A 23,935-nucleotide genomic window follows, 5' to 3' on the forward strand; every position below is an offset into this window, starting at 1 on the left:
TTTTTTGTCATACGTGTAGCTATGATAACGGACACATGTTTTATTATTCATAGTTTGCTTAACAGTAATAGAATATTCTTATACGCTATAAGTGACCAGACGTCCGAGATTAAAACTGGGAATATAATCCCAGAAAAGGGGTAAAAAACGGTCAGCTATTTTTAAATTGAAGAAACAATATGATGACGTTATATATACATGCTACATAAACAATGTATGAATACATTAGATATCTATATATTTTATAGACCGTATCTCTGTTGCTGCAGCAGCAGAGAGTTTATTCTGTCGTGACACTTTGTATTGATATTTTGTATTACATTCTTCCCTTAAATGATCATGTTTACAGTGATTGTTATATATGTATTTTTTATGTATGTCGCTTTGGATAAAAGCGTCTGCCAAATACTTAAACATATATAAACACTTGAAAGTCTTTATATCAGCTAAAACCACCAATCTGTTTCACTGGATTCAGAATAAAACCAAATTCTGTTTTACCCAACAATGTTAGTATTTGAATATTGTTACTTGAAGACTTATTCCTGGTTACATTTATACTGTTAAGAAAGTATTGTCTTATATTTTGCCTAAAATGAGAATGCATTATAATCAATGGCGGCTGGTGAATTTTGTTTTAGGTGGGGCAGAAAGTTTGTAAACCAAACCCCTGTAGGGGCGTCATCCTCCCCCAGAAGATTTATTTGTGATTTTCACATACAAATATTGAAGATCTTTGCTCCTTCTCAACTCTGTGGTAATGTTATTTTCATAAAATACAACCAATAGTACATTAATGTTAAATCTTACTTGTGAAAAGTAATCCCCCGATTCCTATTTTCAACAGTCCGCTCATTTGAGCAGGAAAACGCTGAACACCAGCCTTTGTTTTCTACCTGTCAACTGTCAGTTTAGGCTGCTCGCCGGCTCCTCATCACCACTTCAAGATGCAAATTGCTCGCGTCACAGCAAGCAATATTGCGTCTACTTATAAGATGTTTATGGTTATAACGTCATTTCAAACACGGCAATATGTTGCGTCCACTGCAGTTTGCTACCTTATTCATACTTTTTGTCAAGTGATTTTTTAAGCAGGGTTGCATGAGGTACCTATACATAACGTTACGTTAGTCAATGTATCACACACAGTAACATAACGTTAGACGGCGGTCAGCAGCACCGCATATTTTAGCCACCTACAAAAAGAAAAACATAGTCAAATAAAGGTCAGTTAAAATATATACTATATTAAGAATATGTGTACATATTGCATAGGGCCCTGACATCTAAAAAGTACAACTCTGTTCATTGTTATGTTCATGTATTTGTTGTGTTTTTCATGTGTACGCACACATCAACACACATACAGTATGAGATGAGATCAATGAGATAAGGTAAGAACAGAATAGAAACTGCTGTGGAACTAGTTACAATGCAATATGCCATGGAAATACAATGTTAACACTTTTGTACAAATAAGTACAGTTGCACTTGTTTTTGCAAATGTGTTTATTCTGTAAAGGAATGAGTTAAATGTTTAAAATTGTTTAAACTATTAAAATGACTGGTTAATAGTGCTATTATGAATTGCAATGTCAGTACTATTTTCTTTCCTGCTATTTCAAATGCACTTGTTTTAATAAATAAATACAGCGGTTTAAAAGCATACACAATCTGTGTAAAAATATTAGTCTGTGGTCAAAAGGACTTGAAAGGACTCGAAACTCAAAATGCAGGACTTGTGACTTGACTTGAGACTTTCCAGTCTTGACTTTGGACTTGACTCGGGACTTGCCTGTCTTGACTCGGGACTTGACTCGAGACTTGAGGGCAAAGACTTGAGACTTACTTGTGACTTGCAAAGCAATGACTTGGTCCCACCTCTGTAAAACACACTTAAAAAATATAGCTATACATGTAAAAAAAATATTTTAAAATAAAATAAAATTCTGCTTGGCATAGCCTTTCTTCTTTTTTTCCCAATAAATGCACGTCATCAATATTGAAATTGTACTGTTAGCATGTGTGCGTTAATATTAATAAATAAATCCGAGATAGATTTGTATGAGTTAAACCATTAATCCCACTAATTTCGATTTAATCGATTAGAAAATGCAGCCTTTTTTTATTTGTAAAGATTTTAGAGTGTTTCAAAATGTTAAAGGCAAAACTCGGGTTGCCACTTCACTTCACGTTCATGTAACTACGAGCTAGCGATTAGTGCACTAGCTTGCAGGTGGCGATCACCTTGTTAGCTGCTAAATAGCAATCAGCTTACCAGCTGCCCAGTGCTAACCAGTGATAAGTGCCCTATCTGTTTTATCAAAGTGCGGTAATGAGTCACGGTTTTGACGATAATTAAAATTTGAAACAGTATTTTGTTGGGAATCCGGTAATCGTTACATCCTTTGTCAGGATTCTGTAGTTCCGTAATTCTCAAACTGTGGGACAGTACGCAGGGTCTGTCTTGTGGGACGCCAAATAATCCCTTGATTAAAAGTACATTGTAATATTTTTCTGTGTTCAAACACAGTGTTACTTACAAACTGTGTGTAATGTTACAGTGGCCAAAAATATTAAATGTACTTGTTAAATAAAACCTCTGCCTTGTTTTTAATGAATACTTAATGTTGTTTAATGTTCGTCATTATGGTGGTACTTGGATAGACAAGATATTTTCTCATGTAGCACTTGGTGAAAAAAGTTTGAGAACAACTGTCTAGTCCACAAAGTCACATTTAATATATTTTGCCCGACATGCCGACTTGTAAATGGTATATACTGACAGTATTAAGTCTTCCATAATTAAACTTATGTGAACGCAGTATCATTTCTGCACTGTCAGCGGATTACTGCATACTTTTAATGCACAAATCCTCTTTCCGTCAGAAGCACTAATACAGCATTTTCAAATCTTAAAACATCCTTACTTCAATACCGTACACAAAACGTGCATATGTGTACCACAATGGTTACCATGTCATAAAAGTCTCCCCTTTCTCCCTCCTCAGAGTTTATATCCAACTGCTCACTCATGGGCTGTCAGGACAATTGTGCAGTGACTCCAGCTGGACCTGCTTGTTACTGTAAAAGTGGTTATGAGATCAGCTCAGATGGGAAAACATGCAAAGGTGAGTTGTATATGTACACTTGGCAACTGTTTTATTAACGTATATCTTCTCAAGTGTCAATAATATAAGCTTCTACAATATATTCCCTCTCTGATGACGGACTCAGTGTGTGGAGTGCATACCTTAATAGTGGGTTTTGTTTTTGTATGTTCAGACTTCAATGAGTGCAGTTTGTATGGGACCTGCAGTCAGTCCTGTACTAACACTGAAGGCTCCTACTCTTGCTCATGTGTGGAGGGATACTTGCCGCAGCCAGACAACCGCTCCTGCAAGGCCAAGAACGGTAAAAAAATAAAATAACATTAAAAGTCGCTGACAGCAGCATTTTGGGACGGCATGAATATTCTATTCATGTGCCCTCTTCGTGTTTATGTTTGTTCTTCTCAGTCCCAGTGGACCGTCTGCCTGTACTGTTGATCGCCAACTCTCAGAATATTCAAGCCACCTCCCTGAGCGGCACTACGGTCCACAGCCTGCTGTCCACCAGCACAAAACAAACCACAGCCATGGACTTCCTGTACGCTCAGGAGATGGTCTGCTGGATCCATGTGGGAGACTCACCCTCTTCCACGCATCTCAAATGTGCCAAGATTCCCAATCTTAAAAGCTTCAGTGAGGAGAGAGTCATCAACATCTCCCTCAGCTTGCACCGTGAGTACAGCACAGTTACGTGTTTTCACAGGACTGCAAGACTTTTTTTAATTGGTGAGCCCATAAGAGTCAGTTGTATCGTCCAATATTACAAACGGCATGGCTCCTTTGCACACAAGAAGACATATTTACTGTTACTTTCACTTTCATTTGCCCTTCTGTTATACTCCTTCAAGCCAGATGCAACCAACTACCTGTGGCTACAAAGACTTAGACTTAGACAAACTTTATTGATCCACAAGGGAAATTGTTCCTCACAGTCGCTCAGTTTCAAAAGTTGGAAAGGGAAAAGATGGAAAGGATAATGCAGGTATTAAGTAGACTAAAAATGTACCATAGTAGCAATATAAAATATAACATATATGTAATATTTTTATATTACATATACAGCATATAATATATACTGATATATTACATTATTAAATTGTATTATATTTTTATATAATATATACAATATATAACAAATCCCAATTACCATGTACAATATTATAGTATATGTAACAGCTGCAGCAAAAAAACAAAAGGGCAGCATAAAATAGAGAGTAGATCCAGCAGAAAATATACATCACAAAGAGAGGTATCTAACATAGAAGTGGTCAGGTATTAGACAGATATCATCTATTGCTGTATGGCGAGTGATTATACAGCTGGATAGAGTGCGGAATGAAGGCGTTCTTGAATCGAACACTGTGGGAACGAAGCTGAAGGAGCCTGTTGGAGTATGAGCTCCGCTGTCCCTCAATTGTCTGGTGGAGTGGGTGGACAGGATTGTCAATGATGGCGAGCAGTTTGTCCAGTGTCCTCCTGTCCCTCACTGACACAAACGCTTCCAACTGCGTGCCAATAGTTTGGCCGGCTTTCCGGATCAGTTTGTCAATCCGGTTTAAGTCCCTTCTGCTGGTGCTGCTCCCCCAACAAACCACTGCAAAGTACAGGGCACTGGCCACAACAGACTGAAAAAAGATCTCCAACAACTTGCTGCACACATTGAAGGACCTACGCTTCCTCAGGAAAAAGAGTCTGCTCATGCCCTTCTTGTATACAACTTTGCTGTTGTCCTTCCAGTCCAGTCTGCTGTTCAAGTGGACTCTCAGGTACTTGTACTGCCCCACTACTGCCACCTCCCATGTTGATGGGCTCCACAGGGGTCATTTTCTTCTTGAAGTCATTGAAGACCATTTTTTCTTCAACCTCTTAGGTCAGCCTTTGGAAACAACCATTGAATTGGTTCCTTGCTAGATCATGTTGCTTGGACCCTCTCAGAAAAACAATCCCAATATTTATTATGAACTGACCAAAGCAGCATGTGGGAATCCGTAATTGTGAGAAAGTTCTTCATCCACGTGTTATTCTGCACCCAAACTCTCTCATTTCTTTATCTTATTCCACCGCTGTTTTTTTTATGCCAATTTACTTCCACATTTCTCAACCCATTCCAACCATCCCAAAATGTTTAGCTCATTCAGGAGACTTTAAAAAATGTGTTAGAATTCCACATTTTCCACAAAAAATTTAGCTTTTCCCGAAATTCCACTGTTTCATACCAAACTACCTTTAATGTTGAGAAGTATTACTTCTGCCCGGAGTTTATATATTCGTTGTAGTTAGTTAGTTGGTTGGTTACTTAGGTAGCAACATAACTCAAATGTTTTGGGCTGATTTTGATTAAACTTTCAAAAAATGTTAGAAGTGGGATAAGGAACAAGTGATTAGATTTTAGGAGTGATCCCGATCACCAGTGTTTTTCAACCACTGTGTTGTCTGGCGTGCTGTGGGAAATTATGTAACTTCACCTAATTGTTCAAAAAATATTTTTTGCAAATCAATTTGTAGCTGAGATAGGCTCCAGCGCTCCCCGTGACCCCGAAGGGAATAAGCGGTAGAAAATGGATGGATGGATGGGATAATTAATAAAAAAATAAAATAATGTGCCGTTGCTTAGTGTCTGTGCTGAGTAAAACTCGGCAGGGTAGCCACGTAATACTCCATGTCAGTAGGTGGCAGCAGGTAGTTAATTGCTTTGTAAAAGTCGGAATGTGTCGGGTGAGACGAGGATGGTTTGTTGTGATCCCAATATGCAGACCACAGCGGGAGGCAGTGTACAGGTAAAAAGGTATGTAATGCTTAAACCAAAAAGGGAAAGGAAAAGGCAATGGCTATGCAAAATGAAAGTAAAACTGAACTGGCTGCAAAGTAAACAGAAACAGAATGCTGGACGACAGCAAAAACTTACGGCGTCCACAAAGTACATCCGTACATGACATGACAATCAACAATGTCCACACAAAGAAGGATAGCAACAACTTAAATAGCCTTGCTTTCTAACACAAAGCAGGTGCACGGAATAGTGCTCAAAGGAAGACATGAAACTGCTACAGGAAAACACCAACAAAACAGGAAGTAAATAACAGCGCAAGACAAGAACTATAGCACTACACACAGGAAAACACCATCAAACTCAAAATAAGGCACGACGACCTGGTGGAGTTTAATTTTTTAACGTTTTCTGCTGGTGGTGTGCCTCCGGATTTTTTAATGAAAAAAATGTGCCTTGCCTCAAAAAAGGTTGAAAAACACTGATTTATACTACATAAGGATGCAACGATATGAATATTTAATATCACGGTTATCGTGACCAAAGTTATCACGGTTATCTTTATTATCGTACTATTGTTGAATGTCCTCAATAGCTACTTATAGACACACTGAAATCTTCTAACCAAGTCATTTTTTAAAATAACTCAAATAAATAGACACACTGTTTTAAAGCCACTATTTTGCAAGTTTTGTGTTTCTTATGCCTCACTTATTGTGTTTTAGTCTTAGTATTTTATCTGTTTTAATGTCTAAGATTTTATTGTTTTAATATTGGTTTATACTTAAGCATGTTAGAATGTATCTAAATGAAAAGTGCAAAACAAATAAAATATATAATTATTAATTATTTCTGGCAGGTGTTGTGGCGTCCTACTATGTTCAGCGGTCAATGAACGCACCGTGAAAACACCTCTGATCTCGTATTTCTCAGAGTATAGAACTCTGCGAGACAGTAAGCTTCAATGTGCACAATTGAATATCTTAGTTGCCCAGACAGCCATGTGTTTATTTAAGTTTAGCTCTGGGTATATTGTTTCTTAATGGGGAAAGACATTAATGTATCTTATTTTCATGTTAGCATTTAAACTAACGAGCTGGTGCCCCTCAGTGAGTGAGTTTATCAAAGTGCAGTTATCTATCACAGTTTCCCGATCATTCTAATTTAAAACGGTAATACTAACCGTCAGGAGTTTTAACGTTTATCATTAATACCATTTATCGTTACATCCCTAGTACTACGTTATCTTACTTTACATTCTTAGGCTGAATGTCTATGTATTTATGCTAGCAGCTCCGAGAGACAAAGACAAAGAGACTGGATGACTGATAAAATGGTTCACTCCGTTTATTTAATTTTGCTACAGAATAAAAGCAATGCCAATGCAAAAAGTGAACCTTCTCGCAACCCGTTTAAAGCGAGAAACAATGAAAAATGAAAACAAACATGCAGTGTAATTTATCTTTCGATTAATTATCTTCACCAGGAGATTATGTATTTGCTCGGGTTTGTTTGTCAGTTAGTTTTTTGGTTAGTTAGTTAGCAACATTGCTCAAAAAGTTATGTATGCATTTTGATGAAACTTTTCTATCTCCATGATATGTTTATGAAAGTAATGTTTAATACTGTGGTATGATTATGCATGCAGGTCAAGCATAAATGATGCTTGCACTTCATAAATAATACACACAAGAGCACGGTTTTAAAATAAAAACTGCAGCGCTAGTGCTATAAAATACTTTTTTGGCCACATCCATATCTGGAAACAAGTCGGTAAGAATCGTAAATCAGACAGATTAATCTGATTTAATTGTGCTTAGTTTTGCTGCCCGTCATGTGCCGCTTCTGCTGCCACTGCTGGGATTTGAACAACAGACATAAACAATCCAATTGCATTGAGTATAAACAAAGAGTATTGGTTAATTTGGTTTATTTGGAGATAGGTGCACGTATATACAGTACTGTTATAAAATACTTTTGCAGCAGACACTTTATGCTTTATACTGCATTACATGAGTCAGAATATGTTGTATTTTTTGGACTTTTCTCCATTAACCCATAAGAACTCAAACTTATTCATGCTGAAATGATGTAAGAGGTAAAAATGGGTTCTGCTAAGTGTACTTCTAACTTGACACTTTTTTGTACTTATTACCAAAAATGTCATTTGAATTGAACTAAATATCATATATTCATTTAAAATTAACACAATTTTTTGAGTGGCTTGTTAACATTTTTGCGATTGTGACAAATACGTCAAGTAGTAGTAATATTTTCCAAACTTGTTTTATAAGAACTAATTCAAGAAATATAGGAAGACCAGGTGAGTTGTAATATTTGACACACTATAAAAGCATTATAATTTTTAAATGTGTTTAAAATGGCCTTAAATGGCAAAAAAAAAAGCTTTTGTAAAACAACTCCAGCACTTTAAAGGACACACTGCCATTTTGGGGAAGCTACATTTAGGTTAGTCATATGACTGTCACATGACAACTACTGTACTCCATAATGTTTCCTGTACATCACTTTGGGACTTATTTAGTCAACAAAGCTGTATAGAACCTTATTTAGATAATTTAAAGTATGGGTAAGGGTGTTATGGGTTAAAACGTTATTGTTCTATTTGCATTGAAAAAAAATTGACTTCAACTATTGCTTGGTGCAGTAAAGATGTGTGTGTTACAACAAAGATTCAAATGGAACTAATCATGAAACTTGCAATCAAATCTAAGCAGGAAATACCAGCTGCTTCAGGCCTAACCCTTTTCCTCGCCGAAATAAGCAAGTAATTCAAGTACATTTCTCTTCTTGCAACCAAGTTGAAATAATACAATCATTAACGTGTTCATATTTGTGCATCTTTCAACGTGTAATGAAAGAAATAACAGATTTGATAAAGAGCAGATTGATATTGTAATGAGAAAGAGAATAAACAGCATCTGGTGCTTGCGTGAGGAGGCAAAATAAAAGCTGTTCAAAAATGGCATGTCTGGGAGCATGCAATTTGTTATTCAATATTTGTTATTCCATCACGTGACAACCTCAGGTGCGGAAGTAAACACACAGGTCTGGCTATAAGAATAACAGATTGCGTAATTTTTTGAAGACCTAATGAACTTCTTTGGAAGTCTGGGAGCATTTGAGGGTTTTGGATCTACTGAAGACCAGACAGTACTCAGTGTGTGGCAGAGGGGGGAGGTTTTTGTTTACAGTTTTTCATGAAAGGAGGAGGAGGTGAAGGCAACCAAAGGCAGGAGAACATACAGGAAATGATGCCTGTGTGGTTAGAGTGACTCACGACCTCGGTACGCCACAGATGGGCTGTCCAGATGTGACTCCACCACCATCTCTGTCTCTCTTTTCTCTTCCGCTTCTTTGCATAGAAGTGTCAGATCCTCCTCCAAGACTTGCACTATTTAATCAAGTCATTGCAACATTCGGAAAACTTTCATATTGTTGTGCACACGACTCATCAAATGAGGGCTTGCTGGAGTCGAACATTCTGTAAATACAGTGGGCAAAATTAAAATGATGTAAACATTGCAGACCGTTCATGGTTTAATGAAAGAGAGACAAAATAACATTTCAAAAAATCATTGAAATACTTTTTTTTTTTAAACCAAAGGAAATTAATAAACGTCGGTGAGAACACCCTCCCAAAAAAAGTATAATCTTTTTAAAAAATAGTAATAATGTGTTTTATTTCTGGAGCCCGTTTCAAAAATTCTAACTTTTTACAGGGTAAATATAAATATGAGTGTATAAAATTGTGAATATAAAAATAAAAATTAATAAAACTAAGTGTAAAACAGTGGAAAAATGCATACAAGAAGGAGAATTAAAGCAGCACTAAGTAACTTTTCAACCTTCATAAAATATTTTCATAACTTTTGGGATGATACCTGGACTTACATCTAGTTGATTGACACCTCAGTCGTGTCCTGGGGGGGGTCTGTATCGCTTTTTACTGTCACTTTGCGACATTGAGGAGGGGGCAGGAAACCTGCCACACAAAAAACTACAAATATGCTGAATTGCGTATTTCTGATTGTGATTCTGATTGCTTCACGGCATGTGTCACTTCCCCTTTTCCCATTCGTTAAAAAGACGGAAGTCGATGCGAACGCCTACGTGCAATTATTGCTATCATGGTAGAAGCTGTAAACAACCAAAGAAATTAAAAGTTTTTTCTGAGGTGACCAAAAAAGAAAAACAAAGTTTACACGGGTAAAAGCACAGTCAGGATCAACATTGCCTCGGCTTTCATTTGCTGGCATGAGCTCAAAGACGAGGGATTTCAGAGCACTGCTGCCTTGGCTTTGTTCCTGCTAAACTAGTAAGTGACTTTCAATGCTCAAATCAAAATGATAATGCTAAAGTTAGCTATCGGAAACTTGCGTGGTAGCAATAAATACTTCCATCGAAAAAACCTTAGATCGACCCGCATTCCCTCCAATACATTCTTGGTAGTAGCGTCAAGTTTGTGGCGCAATACAAGATCATTTTGATAGTGTCTGCTATTTAACAGACGTAATATACATATATATATATATATATATATATATATATATATATATATATATATATATATATATATATATATATATATATATATATATATATATATATATATATATATATATATATATATATATATAATTTTTTTTAATTTTATTTATTTTTTTACTTTTTTTTTCTTTCACGCTGATGGGCGCATTTTAAATTGGGAACATTTCAAGTTAACATGGCGACGCTATTCACAAATAAACAAAAAAAATTCACGAATAAAGAAAAAAAACTGGCCTATGGAATGGGTACATCCCTTTTGTCTAATACGAGACGAACCGGCCAACGAACCCCCACATATGTTATACCGTCGGAAAGGTCTTGTTCGCGCCGATGGGCGTATTTTAAGTTGGGAACATTTCGTGTTACCATGGCAACGCTATTCACGAACAAAAAAAAGAACCTTTTGTCTAATACGAGATGAACCGGCCAACGCTACTGTGTGGAACAATTTCCCTTGTGGATCAATAAAGTTTGTCTAAGTCTAAGTCTCTAATTTGTGCCAATATTACAGCGGGCATCATGTCAGTAAAACGCTATATGCGCTAATCTTCATTGGAAATGTGGTCTTCTTCTGGCAAAACACTCACGCTTTGGTCCACTGGTGCCGCTAAAATCAACCAAAATAGAGAGTCATCAACTGGGGCTTTAAAATATTATAATCTGACATATTACTAAATGTGAAAGCCGTAAATTAAAAGCAGTGTGGAACAGGTGTGCTTTTAGATTAATCTCGATGGTGGTAGGGTCAGGAACCGCCCTGGTTATGATACGGCCAAACATTGCGCGTGACAAAGTAATCCGTTTGCCTGCCTTTCATTCTGCAGAATCCATTGCCCAAGCAAAATGATTTGTTTCTGTGTCAGTCTGTATGCTTTTTTTATTGAGCACGACTGCAAAATAAGCCACCAGAAAGTTGCAGCTGCCAGCATTTTGATAAAGAACGTAAGAAACACTATTGAATACAAAAAAGAACTACTCTCATTGTCGTCTTAGCCAAAAAGAGTCTTTTATAAAGTTTCTATTAAAGGCCTACTGAAATGAAATGTTTTTATTTAAACGGGGATAGCAGATCCATTCTATGTGTCATACTTGATCATTTCGCTATATTGTCATATTTTTGCTGAAAGGATTTAGTAAAGAACATCGACGATAAAGTGCGCAACTTTTGGCCGCTGATAAAAAAAGCCTTGCCTGTACCGGAAGTAGCGTGACGTCGCAGGTTGAAGGGCTCCTCACATTTCCCCATTGTTTAAACAAGCATCGAGAGCGATTCGGACCGAGAAAGCGACGAATACCCAATTAATTTGAGCGAGGATGAAAGATTTGTGGATGAGGAATGTAAGAGTGAAGGACTAGAGTGCAGTGCAGGACGTATCTTTTTTCGCTCTGACCGTAACTTAGGTACAAGGGCTCATGGGATTCCACACTTTCTCCTTTTTCTATTGTGGATCACGGATTTGTATTTTAAACCACCTCGGATACTATATCCTCTTGAAAATGAGAGTCGAGAACGCGAAATGGACATTCACAGTGACTTTTATCTCCACGACAATACATCGGCGAAGCACTTTAGCTACTGAGCTAACGTGATAGCATCGGGCTTAACTGCAGATAGAAACAAAAGAAATAAATCCCTGACTGGAAGGATAGACAGAAAATCAACAATACTATTAAATCCTGGACCTGTAACTACACAGTTAATGCTTTCCAGCCTGGCGAAGCTTAACAATGCTGTTGCTAACGACGCCATTGAAGCTAACTTAGCTACGGGACCTCACAGAGCTATGATAAAAACATTACCTATCCACCTACGCCAGCCAGCCCTCATCTGCTCATCAACACCCGTGCTCACCTGCGTTCCAGCGATCGACGGAGCGACGAAGGATTTCACCCGATCATCGATGCGGTCGGCGGCTAGCGTCGGATAGCGCGTCTGCTATCCAAGTCAAAGTCCTCCTGGTTGTGTTGCTGCAGCCAGCCGCTAATACACCGATCCCACCTACAGCTTTCTTCTTTGCAGTCTTCATTGTTCATTAAACAAATTGCAAAAGATTCACCAACACAGATGTCCAGAATACTGTGGAATTTTGCGATGAAAACAGAGCTTTTTGTATTGGATACAATGGTGTCCGAATACTTACGTTTCAACGATTGACGTCACGCGCATACGTCATCATACATAGACGTTTTCAACCGGAAGTTTTGCGGGAAATTTAAAATTGCACTTTATAAGTTAACCCGGCTGTATTGGCATGTGTTGCAATGTTAAGATTTCATCATTGATATATAAACTATCAGACTGCGTGGTCGGTAGTAGTGGGTTTCAGTAGGCCTTTAATCATTGGTATGTACAGTATGTTACATGGTTTTCTGCTTGTAAAACTGTAATTATTCTCTATATAATATTTTTTGTGTAGCTTTTTTTTATGGAATAATTGGATTGACATTTCTTGTGGGAAACATTGCATCAGTTTTGGTTGGACCTTTTGAAACAGATTGCGAAGCAAAAGGTGCCGCTGTAAAGTCAGAATGCTATTGTGCGACATGTACTGTAAGTGTTCGCTCCCTGTGAGAATCCCCGAAACGAGGCTCAGTGCAACGTAGACATGTTGTGCACTGGAGGGCTGATCTCAGAGCTGCTGCTAAGCCTCCAGGATAGACCTGCTCGCCCTCCCTTGCACAGCCCGCACCAACACCGTGTTCTGCTCAGCACACAAGCCGGCTTGAAATCTCCTTACGGGGTCATGTGCTGCTAAAAGTCAAGCCAGCCAGCACGTTTAAACAAAAATCTCCTGCCCATTCACATCCACTCTAGCCTTCATGGACAATGAAACATTGTACACTTCACTGGCTTGACTTCACTTTAGTGCCACTGCTGCTCTTCTCCCCTTTCCTGTCTGCAAACCATGGCAGAATTTAAAGGCAAACACTCTTGTTTTTCCATGCTTCTCTTTCTGACGCGATGGCCAGATGCTTGGGAAGGAGTGCCACATGCAGCCAAGCTGGCAAAGGAGAGTGGGGGTTGGGTGGCTCCAGTCATGGGTGTCACTACTTGAACCACAAGGGTTGCAATATGGCACTCAGACCAGTTCAAGATTTCAGAAAAAAAAGTCAAGGAGCACCATGCTGTATTTATGACCACATTGTAGACAGCGTCTGCCCCTGCAATCAACAGCTTGGGCTCAGACAAGAATGAGGCAGTAGGTGAATATGACATAAATCAACATAAACAGTCCCACTAATCATATCGTACGGCACACTGTATGACATGAGATGATGGGATTGTACAGTCAACACCCTTTGGACTGGCGCACTGACATTGACAAAAGCAGAAACGAGACTAAAACAACCATCGCTTGCACATCTACTTGTGACTTTGACCGCAGCCACAAAGAGAATGTGCTATGATAACTCTTTTCAGTTTGCTGTCATCCCTTTCCCCCATGTGTGAATATTTTTATTCAGATTATTCTGTTTTCATATGATATTTCTCACTCGTATCTAACAATAGCTGCTGTGCCTATTTAGTTGCATGTTTTGACTACAAGGAAAACAAGAAAAACATATCAGGGAGCGCAGACCTCCGCCAGGTCCTATCTTCTAATATTAAAGAATCCTAAAATCCTTGAATCCCGATGGTGATCCAGATCATCTCCAAAATGTAATCACTTGTTTCTTATCCAATTTCTGACATTTTTTTACAGTTTAATCACAATCTGCCAATAGCTTTTGAGCTACCTATAGCAAAATAAAATAAACATGGTGAACCCTTTTGTCAGTCATCCGCTCCCTTTGTCTCTGTGGGTGGAGGCGGGTCAGTCTCCAAAGTAAACATAAGAAAACATAGTAGAAATGATCCGCATAACCCCCAAAATCGAATCACTTGTTCCTTATCCAATTTCTTACATTTCCTGAAAGTTTAATTAAAATCCGCCCAAAACTTTTAAACAAACACAACAAACAATTACCTAGATGTCCAATCGGTGGAAATAAAGCTTTCGTACATGTGCAAATCTTTCTCCCAGTGGTAAACAATCTAAATAAGTATTTAATTGAATAGGTGTTTTTTTTTTTAATTGCTGTGCTAGAATCCATCTTAATACTGAAGTGTACAGTGCTTTGCACTAAACAGGAAGTGTGGAGTAAACAAATGATGGGTTCTCACTGTCACACGCTTTGAGTCACTAGGAAAAAGTGCTGTATGAATCGATTCCATTATTATTATCCTTATTATTACAGTACATTAAATTGTTTAGCAAATAGTTTTTTGTGATCAGCACTGAAAGGTGTTAATCGACATGGGTCCTTAATGTACTTTTCTATCAATGGCCGATTAATCGGAGTATATCTAGAAATGAACCCTTTTGCTGTCAAATAGTATGTTGACCTAAGCGGACACTTTTTCATAATAAGAAGAACACAGTGCAACAGGACTTGATGAATTTGTCGACATAGGCGGGTTGTTTACACAAACGGTACCGACTTACCGGTACTGTAAGCAGGTTCCACTCTACCACTAATGATTCTGGGGCAGGTGGCAACAAAAAGAGAAAAACATCCTATTATAAATGTGGAAAAAAGAATTGGCGCACCACATATCTGCATGAAAATAGAAATGCTTTTTGCTTAAAATTAAATGGTAATATACCTGGAAACGTATCTAACCATCACTTCAGGAAGAAAACAGTAAAAAAAACGATGGTTCAACTATGGCAGAAAATTCATAAGTAATTCAAATGGACCTTCCCTTCACAAAAATAGATAAATAAAACAGATTTTCCACTCTGTTTTTGGAAAGTATCTCTCCACAGGGGTGCTTAAAAAAATCCATTCACATTCAAATCCCCGAAAAAATTATTCTTATATTTACAGTCGCGATCAAAAGTTTACATACACTTGTAAAGAACATAATGTCATGGCTGTCTTGAGTTTCCAATAATTTCTACAACTCTTATTTTTTTGTGATAGAGCAGTGGTTCTTAACCTGGGTTCAATCGAACCCTAGGGGTTCAGTGAGTCGGCCTCAGGGGTTCGGCGAAGGTCAAAACACACCCGACTCATCGTGTAAATAAAAATGTCTCCCTATCGGCGTATTATGGATACGGCAACAGCAGAAGTCACACTGATTTGCAGGTGTGTAATTTGTTGTGAGTTTAGACACTGTGTTGGTTTTGTTCTTTGAACAAGGTGATGTTCATGCACGGTTCATTTTGTGCACCAGTAAAAAAACATGGTAACACTTTAGTATGGGGAACATATTCACCATTAATTAGTTGCCTATTAACATGCAAATTAGTAACATATTGGCTCTTAACTAGTCATTATTAAGTACTAATTAAGTATTAATGCCTTATTCGGCATGGCTTTATTATAACCCTAACCCTCTAACCCTGGCCCTGACCGTTTAACCCTAACCATAACCAAATAACTCTAAATTAAGTCTTTGTTACTTAGAATATGTTCCCCATACTAAAGTGTTACCAAAAACATATAACTTTGTCTTGAATTTGAAAAAACAAAACATTTTATTTTTCACTAAAGAAGGGTTCGGTGAATGTGCATATGAAACTAATGGGGTTCGGTACCTCCAACAAGGTTAAGAACCACTGTGATAGAGTGATAGGAGCACATATTTGTTGGTCACAAAACATTCATGAAGTTTGGTTCCTTTATGAATTTATTATGGGTCTACTGAAAATGTTACCAAATCTGCTGGGTCAAAAGTTTACATACAGCAATGTTATATTTGGTTACATGTCCCTTGGCAAGTTTCACTGCAATAAGGTGCTTTTGGTAGCCATCCACAAGCTTCTGCTTGAATTTTTGACCACTCCTCTTGACAAAATTGGTGCAGTTCAGCTAAATTTGTTGGTTTTCTGACATGGACTTGTTTCTTTAGCATTGTCCACACATTTGAGTCAGGACTTTGGGAAGGCCTGTCATGTCTGTTCATGTTTTTGTTTTGGCCATGTGTTTGTTTTTTGGACTCTTTTTAGTTCCTGGTTGCACTTCCTTGTTTGGTTTGGTTTCCATGGTCACCCATTAGTTTTCACCTGTCTTGTCACGCACCTGTTTCACGTTTCGAGTCACGCACCTGTTTTCACTGATCACGTCACTATTTAAATCTGTCTGTTTCTGTTGTTCGTCCTGGCGTCCTCACACTATTTCAGCACTCTGCTTCATGTCATGTCACAGTTCTTTGCCAAGTAAGTTTTGTTCATTTATGCCACAGCTAGTGTTTTTGTTTAATTGTTCATAGTTTCTGCATTTGTGCAAGTTTTGTGTTTATTACCAAGTTTTGTATTTCCGCCTTTGTGCGCGTCTTTTGTTTTCCTAGTCAAGTTTTTTACCTCCACTGTGAGCGCCTTTTGTTTATTCCTTTTTTTTATTGGTTAAAATTAAAACATGTATTCAAACTCACGTCTGGCTCGCGCCAACTTTCCGTTGCCTTCTGGAGGAACAAAACCCAAGAACCCAGTTTTGACAGTAGGACGCCAGCATAACAGTTTCTCCAAACGAAAGTTGGACGGTTTTGACGAGGCAGCGAGGGAGGTCCTCCGCGCCATGGAGGAGGAATCGCTGCGCTACTCCTCCTTAGAGTACAGAGACTCCATTTGGTCCGAGGACTGCGCTGCGTCACCGCAGTTCCGGAGGCGCCACTCCCGACGAAGGACGCCAGGGAGGGCTTCCGCAAGCAGAGAGGACACGTCACTCCCGCAAGCTCCTCCCCCTGCGGGCGGAAGCAAGCCACAGGCAGCCCGGCGTCAACCTGATGACATCACAGCTCAAGATTTTTTTTCTCTGAACTATTTTTGTTGTGATCACCCGCCCCCAGCAAAAGACTCTAAGTCCAAGATAGAGCATTATCGGGACATGTTTTTACAAATTAGAGCATATCAGTCACAGTCACCCAGTTTTCATGCCCCGCCCCCCAGGACTCAAGCCACGCCCAAGTCACACAATTTTTTTTTTCACCCACTCAATCCCAGGAAAAAAGACTTTTTGGACAGTTTGGGGGGGGAAGATTCTGCCCCCCTCCTGACCTCCCTCCACCCACCCCAAAGGACGGTTCCAGACCGCAGGGAGCGCGTCTGGGATCCGCTCCTTGAGGGGGGGGCTAGGGCTGGGGACTGTTCAGGTGGGGTCGTTCTTCGATCTGCCAAGCCACAGCCTCCAGCTAGGCCACCTCCACCTGCTCCACGCCAAGCGCCACCAGTCGCAGCTCCACGCCAAGCGCCACCAGTCGCAGCTCCACGCCAAGCGCCACCAGTCGCAGCTCCACGCCAAGCGCCACCAGTCGCAACTCCACGCCAAGCGCCACCCGTGGTAGCTCCACGCCAAGTTCCGCTACCTGCTCCACGCCGCCAAGTGCCGCCAGTCACAGCTTCACGACGCCAAGTGCCGCCAGTCGCAGCTTCACGACGCCAAGTGCCGCCAGTCGCAGCTCCACGACGCCAAGTGCCGCCAGTCGCAGCTCCACGACGCCAAGTGCCGCCAGTCGCAGCTCCACGACGCCAAGTACCGCCAGTCGCAGCTCCACGACGCCAAGTGCCGCCAGTCGCAGCTCCACGCCAAGACCAAGCACCCCCAAGCCAAGACCAAGTCCAAGCACCGCCACACCAAGTCAAAGTCCAAGACCAACCACGCCAAGTCCAAGTCCAAGACCAACCACGCCAAGTCCAAGTCCAAGACCAACCACGCCAAGTCCAAGACCAAGACCAACCACGCCAAGTCCAAGACCAAGACCAACCACGCCAAGTCCAAGATCAACCACGCCAAGTCCAAGACCAAGACCAACCATGCCAACACCAAGTCCAAGACCCCTCAAGCCAAGACCAAGTCCAAGACCCCTCAAGCCAAGACCAAGTCCAAGGCCCCTCATACCAAGTCCAAGACCCCTCAAGCCAAGACCAAGTCCAAGACCCCTCACGCCAAGACCAAGTCCAAGACCCCTCACGCCAAGACCAAGACCCCTCACGCCAAGACCAAGACCCCTCACGCCAAGACCAAGACACACCACGCCAAGACCAAGACACACCACCCCAAGACCAAGACGACCAAGACTGCCAAGACTGCAAAGACTGCCAAGACTGCCAAGACTACCAACACCAAGACTACCAGGACCAAGACCCTCGCCAAGACCCAGACCCTCGCCAAGACCAAGACCCTCCAAGCAGCCAAGACCCTCCAAGCGGCCAAGACCAAGCTTCTCCGCCCGAAGTGCCACGCCAAGCTTCGCCGCCTGCTTCGCCTGCTGCACCCGCACCTGCGTCATCTGCGGCTTCCACGCCTGCAATGACGACGACGCGCCTGCCTCCTCGTCTGCCACGGTTGTGGCCACTACCTGGTCGTCCGCCACGCCAAGTGCGCCCACCTCTTCATCGGCCACGCATGTGGCCCTTCCCGGGTCGCCCACCTCGCCTGTGGCGGCGGCGTTCCACTCGCCGCCGCCACATGACTATGCCTCGGTGGATTCGGGGCCACTTGGCCTGGCGACCCACCGCCATGTCCCCCTCCCGCCCTCCCATGACTCTTGATCCTCTTTTTGGACATCTGGGATCTGTCCGTAAGGGGGGGGTTCTGTCATGTCTGTTCATGTTTTTGTTTTGGCCATGTGTTTGTTTTTTGGACTCTTTTTAGTTCCTGGTTGCACTTCCTTGTTTGGTTTGGTTTCCATGGTCACCCATTAGTTTTCACCTGTCTTGTCACGCACCTGTTTCACGTTTCGAGTCATGCACCTGTTTTCACTGATCACGTCACTATTTAAATCTGTCTGTTTCTGTTGTTCGTCCTGGCGTCCTCACACTATTTCAGCACTCTGCTTCATGTCATGTCACAGTTCTTTGCCAAGTAAGTTTTGTTCATTTATGCCACAGCTAGTGTTTTTGTTTAATTGTTCATAGATTCTGCATTTGTGCAAGTTTTGTGTTTATTACCAAGTTTTGTATTTCCGCCTTTGTGCGCGTCTTTTGTTTTCCTAGTCAAGTTTTTTACCTCCACTGTGAGCGCCTTTTGTTTATTCCTTTTTTTTATTGGTTAAAATTAAAACATGTATTCAAACTCACGTCTGGCTCGCGCCAACTTTCCGTTGCCTTCTGGAGGAACAAAACCCAAGAACCCAGTCTTGACAAGGCCATTCTAAAACCTTCATTCCAGCCTGATTTAGCCATTCCTTTACCACTTTTGACGTGTGTTTGGGGTCATTGTCCTGTTGGAACACCCAACTGCTCCCAACCTCCGGGCTGATGATTTTAGGTTGTCCTGGATAATTTGGAGGTACCCCTCCTTTTTCATTGTCCCATTTACTCTCTGTAAAGCACCAGTTCCATTGTCATCAAAACAGGCCCAGAGCATAATACTACCACCACCATGCTTGACGGTAGTCATGGTGTTCCTGGGATTAAAGGCCTCACCTTTTCTTTTCCAAACATATTGCTGGGTATTGTGGCCAAACAGCTAGATTTTTGTTTCATCTGACCACAGAACTTTCCTCCAGAAAGTCTTATCTTTTTGTCCATGTGATGTGAGAACATGGACAAAGGTTTTGAACAAAACTAAGGTTTGCAAACACAAAAAAATGTTTTTTTACTCAATATGACAGTAATGCTCTTATTATACTGAGATAATACGAAAAAATCAAAAAAATTATTCAAACATAATAGAATAGAATAGATTAGATCTTTATTGTCATTGTACATTGTACAACGAAATTGCAAGCAAACTCATTTAGTGCAAATTCATAATGACACATAAAAACATAAGAACATTGGTACTAAGATAAATATATACAAATAAATACATAAAAAACATATAATACCAACCACACAGCTCACATGCACAATCATTCTTTTTTATGCCTTGTGTTCAGTGACACTAACTCCTAAAATAAATGTGCGAAATGTCTTATAATGCCTGAAATAATGTATCTTTGTAAGTTTTACTAGAAACATATGCTTTTGTAAGGTTTGCTAACACAAAAATTGTTTTTTCTACTCAATATGACAGTAATGTTCTTAGAATCCTGAGATAATGCGAAAAAAGCAATACAAATTTATTGAAACATAACTCCTAAACCAATCATGCAAAATGTCTAATGATGCCTGGAATAGTGTATCTTTGTGAGTTTTACTAGAAACATGCTTTTGTACGGTTTGCAAACACAAAAATGTGTTTTTTTACTCAATATGACAGTAATGTTCTTAGAATCCAAGAGATAATGCGAAAAAAGCAACAGAAAAAAACGTATTCAAACAAAACTCCTAAACCAAACATGCAAAATATCTAATAATGCCTGAAATAGTGTATCTTTGTGTGTTTTACTAGAAACATGAGCTTATGTATGGTTTGCAAACACAAAAGTTAGTTTTTTTACTCAATATGACAGTATAATTGTCATACTAAATATGAAAGTTATTCCAATATAACTACAAAACCAAACATGCAATAAGTCTAATAATGCCTGTATTAATGTATCTCTGTGAGTTTTACTAGAATCAGGTGTTTTTGTAAGGTTTGCAAACACAAAAGTTTGTTTTTTACTCTGTGCAAAAACTATATATACATGTATATGAAGGTCAATGCAGCAATACAAGCACTTCTCTAATTTCCAGCAAAACCGAGAATGCCTTTTACTTCCCCCCTGTATATGTTTGTATATGTTGCGTAAAACATTGCTAAGTCCTGCTCCATTTGGTTCCGACTTTTTAGGTAAACAAGAACTCCCAGTTTGTTGTTGTTTTTCAAACTCCCTGTGTGGGGGGACAACAGAGAAAACATGCTCACAAAAAAGATGAAGGAGGCGTCTGTTTTTAGAGTTCTCTTGTTCTGGGTTCTTTACCGTTTGAGATAAGCAGAAGTGTTCTCAATGAATCCAGACCAAGGAGGGAGGTGGAGAGAATAAAGCTTCTCTGGTGAAGGAAAATGGAAAGAAAGCGTGTGTCACAGACATTCTTCCACTTTCACACTATTGCGCAATCTCTCCCTCTCCTTACCTTTGTTTATCCTTGCCTTAATCAGTGAATCAGCATGTCGTGGGGCAGCTGGAAGTATTTAAACAGAGAACTGTGTGTTGAAAATTAAGAGTACCTCAGGGAATACGGCCGCTGACTCCCATAAACCTCAGAAATGCGGCACAATGGCCAAGTTTCCCTGGTGGAAATCAGATCTCTCCTTTTCCCTCCCAGCTTTTCCTCAGTCTTCTATTTTTTCCTCACATTCTGCCCCTTTTCATTCCTTTTCAAACTCAAACCAAAACACTTGCAACACTGACAAGATTTATTGGTCAAAAGCAGCTTTTTGCCAAAGAATCTGCTTTGTCGTTTCCTCTTTACCAAAGCTTGTGTGTTGGTGTGAGAAATGCACCCTTTAATCATTGCTGTGACCCAGCTCAGCCAACATACTTCATGACCCGAGGACCCCTGCTACACCACTGCAGCCCCATATCTGGCTTGTTTGTGTTTGTGAGAGGACACTTCTGGAGGGAGCACAGGGCAGCTGTAAAAATAGACGTCTTGTGGTTTGTGAAGCCCTCCTACCCATTCCACTTTCTTTCTGTCGCTCACACACTTCTTTTTCATCTCCTGTGCTGTTGGAAGTGTCAAAGCCCCTCCTACTTCCTGTTACACATTACTTCTCGGACTTTTGTTTATGTCGGAAAAAGTACTATTCGTGTTTTACATGATGTGGAAGAACCATAATCATGAGGTTGGAATTTTTCACGTCACAACTTTAGGAAGTCCATGTAATACAGTCCAGGTGTCCAAGAGGAGCATTTCTGCTCAATATCGTTGGTCGCTGTTTCTTGAAAATGGCAGCCAGAAAGCATATTTACGGATGTGAGAATTGTGTATCCAAACCGGAGTAAAGTGGCAATGGGGAGATATTTGGTTTCCGGTGGAGCTAAAGACCCACCTCACAGTCATTGATCCTCTGCTCTCGCCGCCTCCCAGACGTTTGTCGTTTTGTTATTAAGGTTGCCCTGATATCCTGATATCGGATAGCTGGTCTCAGCAAAAAGTATTTGACTATATTCGCTTGCATCATAGGGATGGAACAAGGAACGGTATAATGAGATATGCGTATCAGCATATTGAGAACGAAATAGGCACTGACACTACCCAATCCAATCAAATCCACTTTATTTATATAGCACATTTATACAACAAGAATGTTTCCAAAGTGCTGCACAGCCATGTTAAAAACAATATTAAAAACAATATTATGCTACACCAATGACTGAATAAAAACAAAGAATAAATGAATAGAAAACCAATACAAAAACAATATAAAAAATAAATATGATTAAAAACGATTTTAAAGGGTAAAACCAATTAAAACAGTAAAATAGACATCAAAATTTATAAAAAAAAACCACAGAGGACAACAGAGGACAGAAGACCACACAACTCACGTAGTGTTAAAAGCCAAAGAATAAATGTGGGTCTTAAGACGAGACTTAAAACACTCCACTGTGGAAGCAGTTTGAACATGGAGAGGCAGAGTGTTCCAGAGCTTAGGGCTGACCACAGAGAAGGCCCTGTCTCCCCAGGTTTTAAGTCTCGTCCTGGGCACCACGAGCTGGAGCTGGCTCTTGGACCTCAGAGCGCGCGCAGGAGTGTACATTTGGATGAGGTCCGAGATATACTGAGGTGCCAGTCCATGTAAAGCTTTAAAAACAAACAGCAAGGTTTTAAAATCAATTCTAAAATGAACAGGGAGCCAGTGCAAACTCCGAAGAATTGGGGTTATATGCTCGCGTTTCCTGGCCCCTGTTAAAAGTCGTGCTGCCGCGTTCTGGACTAACTGCAACCTGGAGAGAGCTTTTTGGCTAATGCCAGCATAAAGTGCATTGCAGTAGTCCAGGCGACTTGAAATAAAAGCATGCACGACTTGTTCAAAAAGCTATTTGTCGAAAATATAATTTGCCCTGTCAGTTGGATGACACATCGACATACAGGCTAACGGGCATATATTTCCCCAGTTAGCCTATATGTCGATGTGTCATTGACCGGGCTAGCATGCAAAGCATTCGTTGCACGTACTGTACATACTAGCTTTGTTAGACAAGATCATAGACTGTATTGGAAAATATAGTTTACATACCAAATGTCCATTTCCATTTATTGCAAGTAATAAGAAAACGTAAATGCCTTATTTACCTATCAAGTAGGAAATTAGCAAGTTTGGTGTCAGATGAAAAAAACGTCTCCGCCTTCAATCGTCTCAATCTTTCAAAGGCATCCCCGATACAAATCCTCGTTTTTTTCCTGGCTTTGTCATGAATAAGTTGAGAATCGTTACGACGCCTTTTAGATTTACTAAGGTCTGACATGATTAGTAACTTTACCAGTGGCAGTAGCTTGACGAAGAGTGCGGTGTGTAACTGAAAACCTGGATGTGACAAACTCACTGACTTTTTAATTGGTCAAACTGTGGAGGGCGGGGCATTGAATTGAAAACAATAACAATATTTCGGTGCTGTAAATCT

General features: G+C 40.1%; 1 protein-coding gene across 3 annotated transcripts in view; it reads left to right on the forward strand.

Moving 5' to 3' along the window:
• Nucleotides 1–23,935, forward strand: part of LOC133650712 (low-density lipoprotein receptor-related protein 1-like) — a 294,864-nt gene that overhangs the window by 146,996 nt on the left and 123,933 nt on the right. For all 3 annotated transcript variants that reach the window (XM_062048313.1, XM_062048295.1, XM_062048304.1), the window contains exons 4-6: nt 3,012–3,131; nt 3,286–3,414; nt 3,519–3,782. In XM_062048313.1, the coding sequence (XP_061904297.1) occupies nt 3,012–3,131; nt 3,286–3,414; nt 3,519–3,782 (513 nt within the window). The remainder of the gene's footprint in view (nt 1–3,011; nt 3,132–3,285; nt 3,415–3,518; nt 3,783–23,935) is intronic.

This window comes from Entelurus aequoreus, linkage group LG01 (genome assembly GCF_033978785.1).
Source record: "Entelurus aequoreus isolate RoL-2023_Sb linkage group LG01, RoL_Eaeq_v1.1, whole genome shotgun sequence".
NCBI classification, from domain to species: domain Eukaryota; kingdom Metazoa; phylum Chordata; class Actinopteri; order Syngnathiformes; family Syngnathidae; genus Entelurus; species Entelurus aequoreus.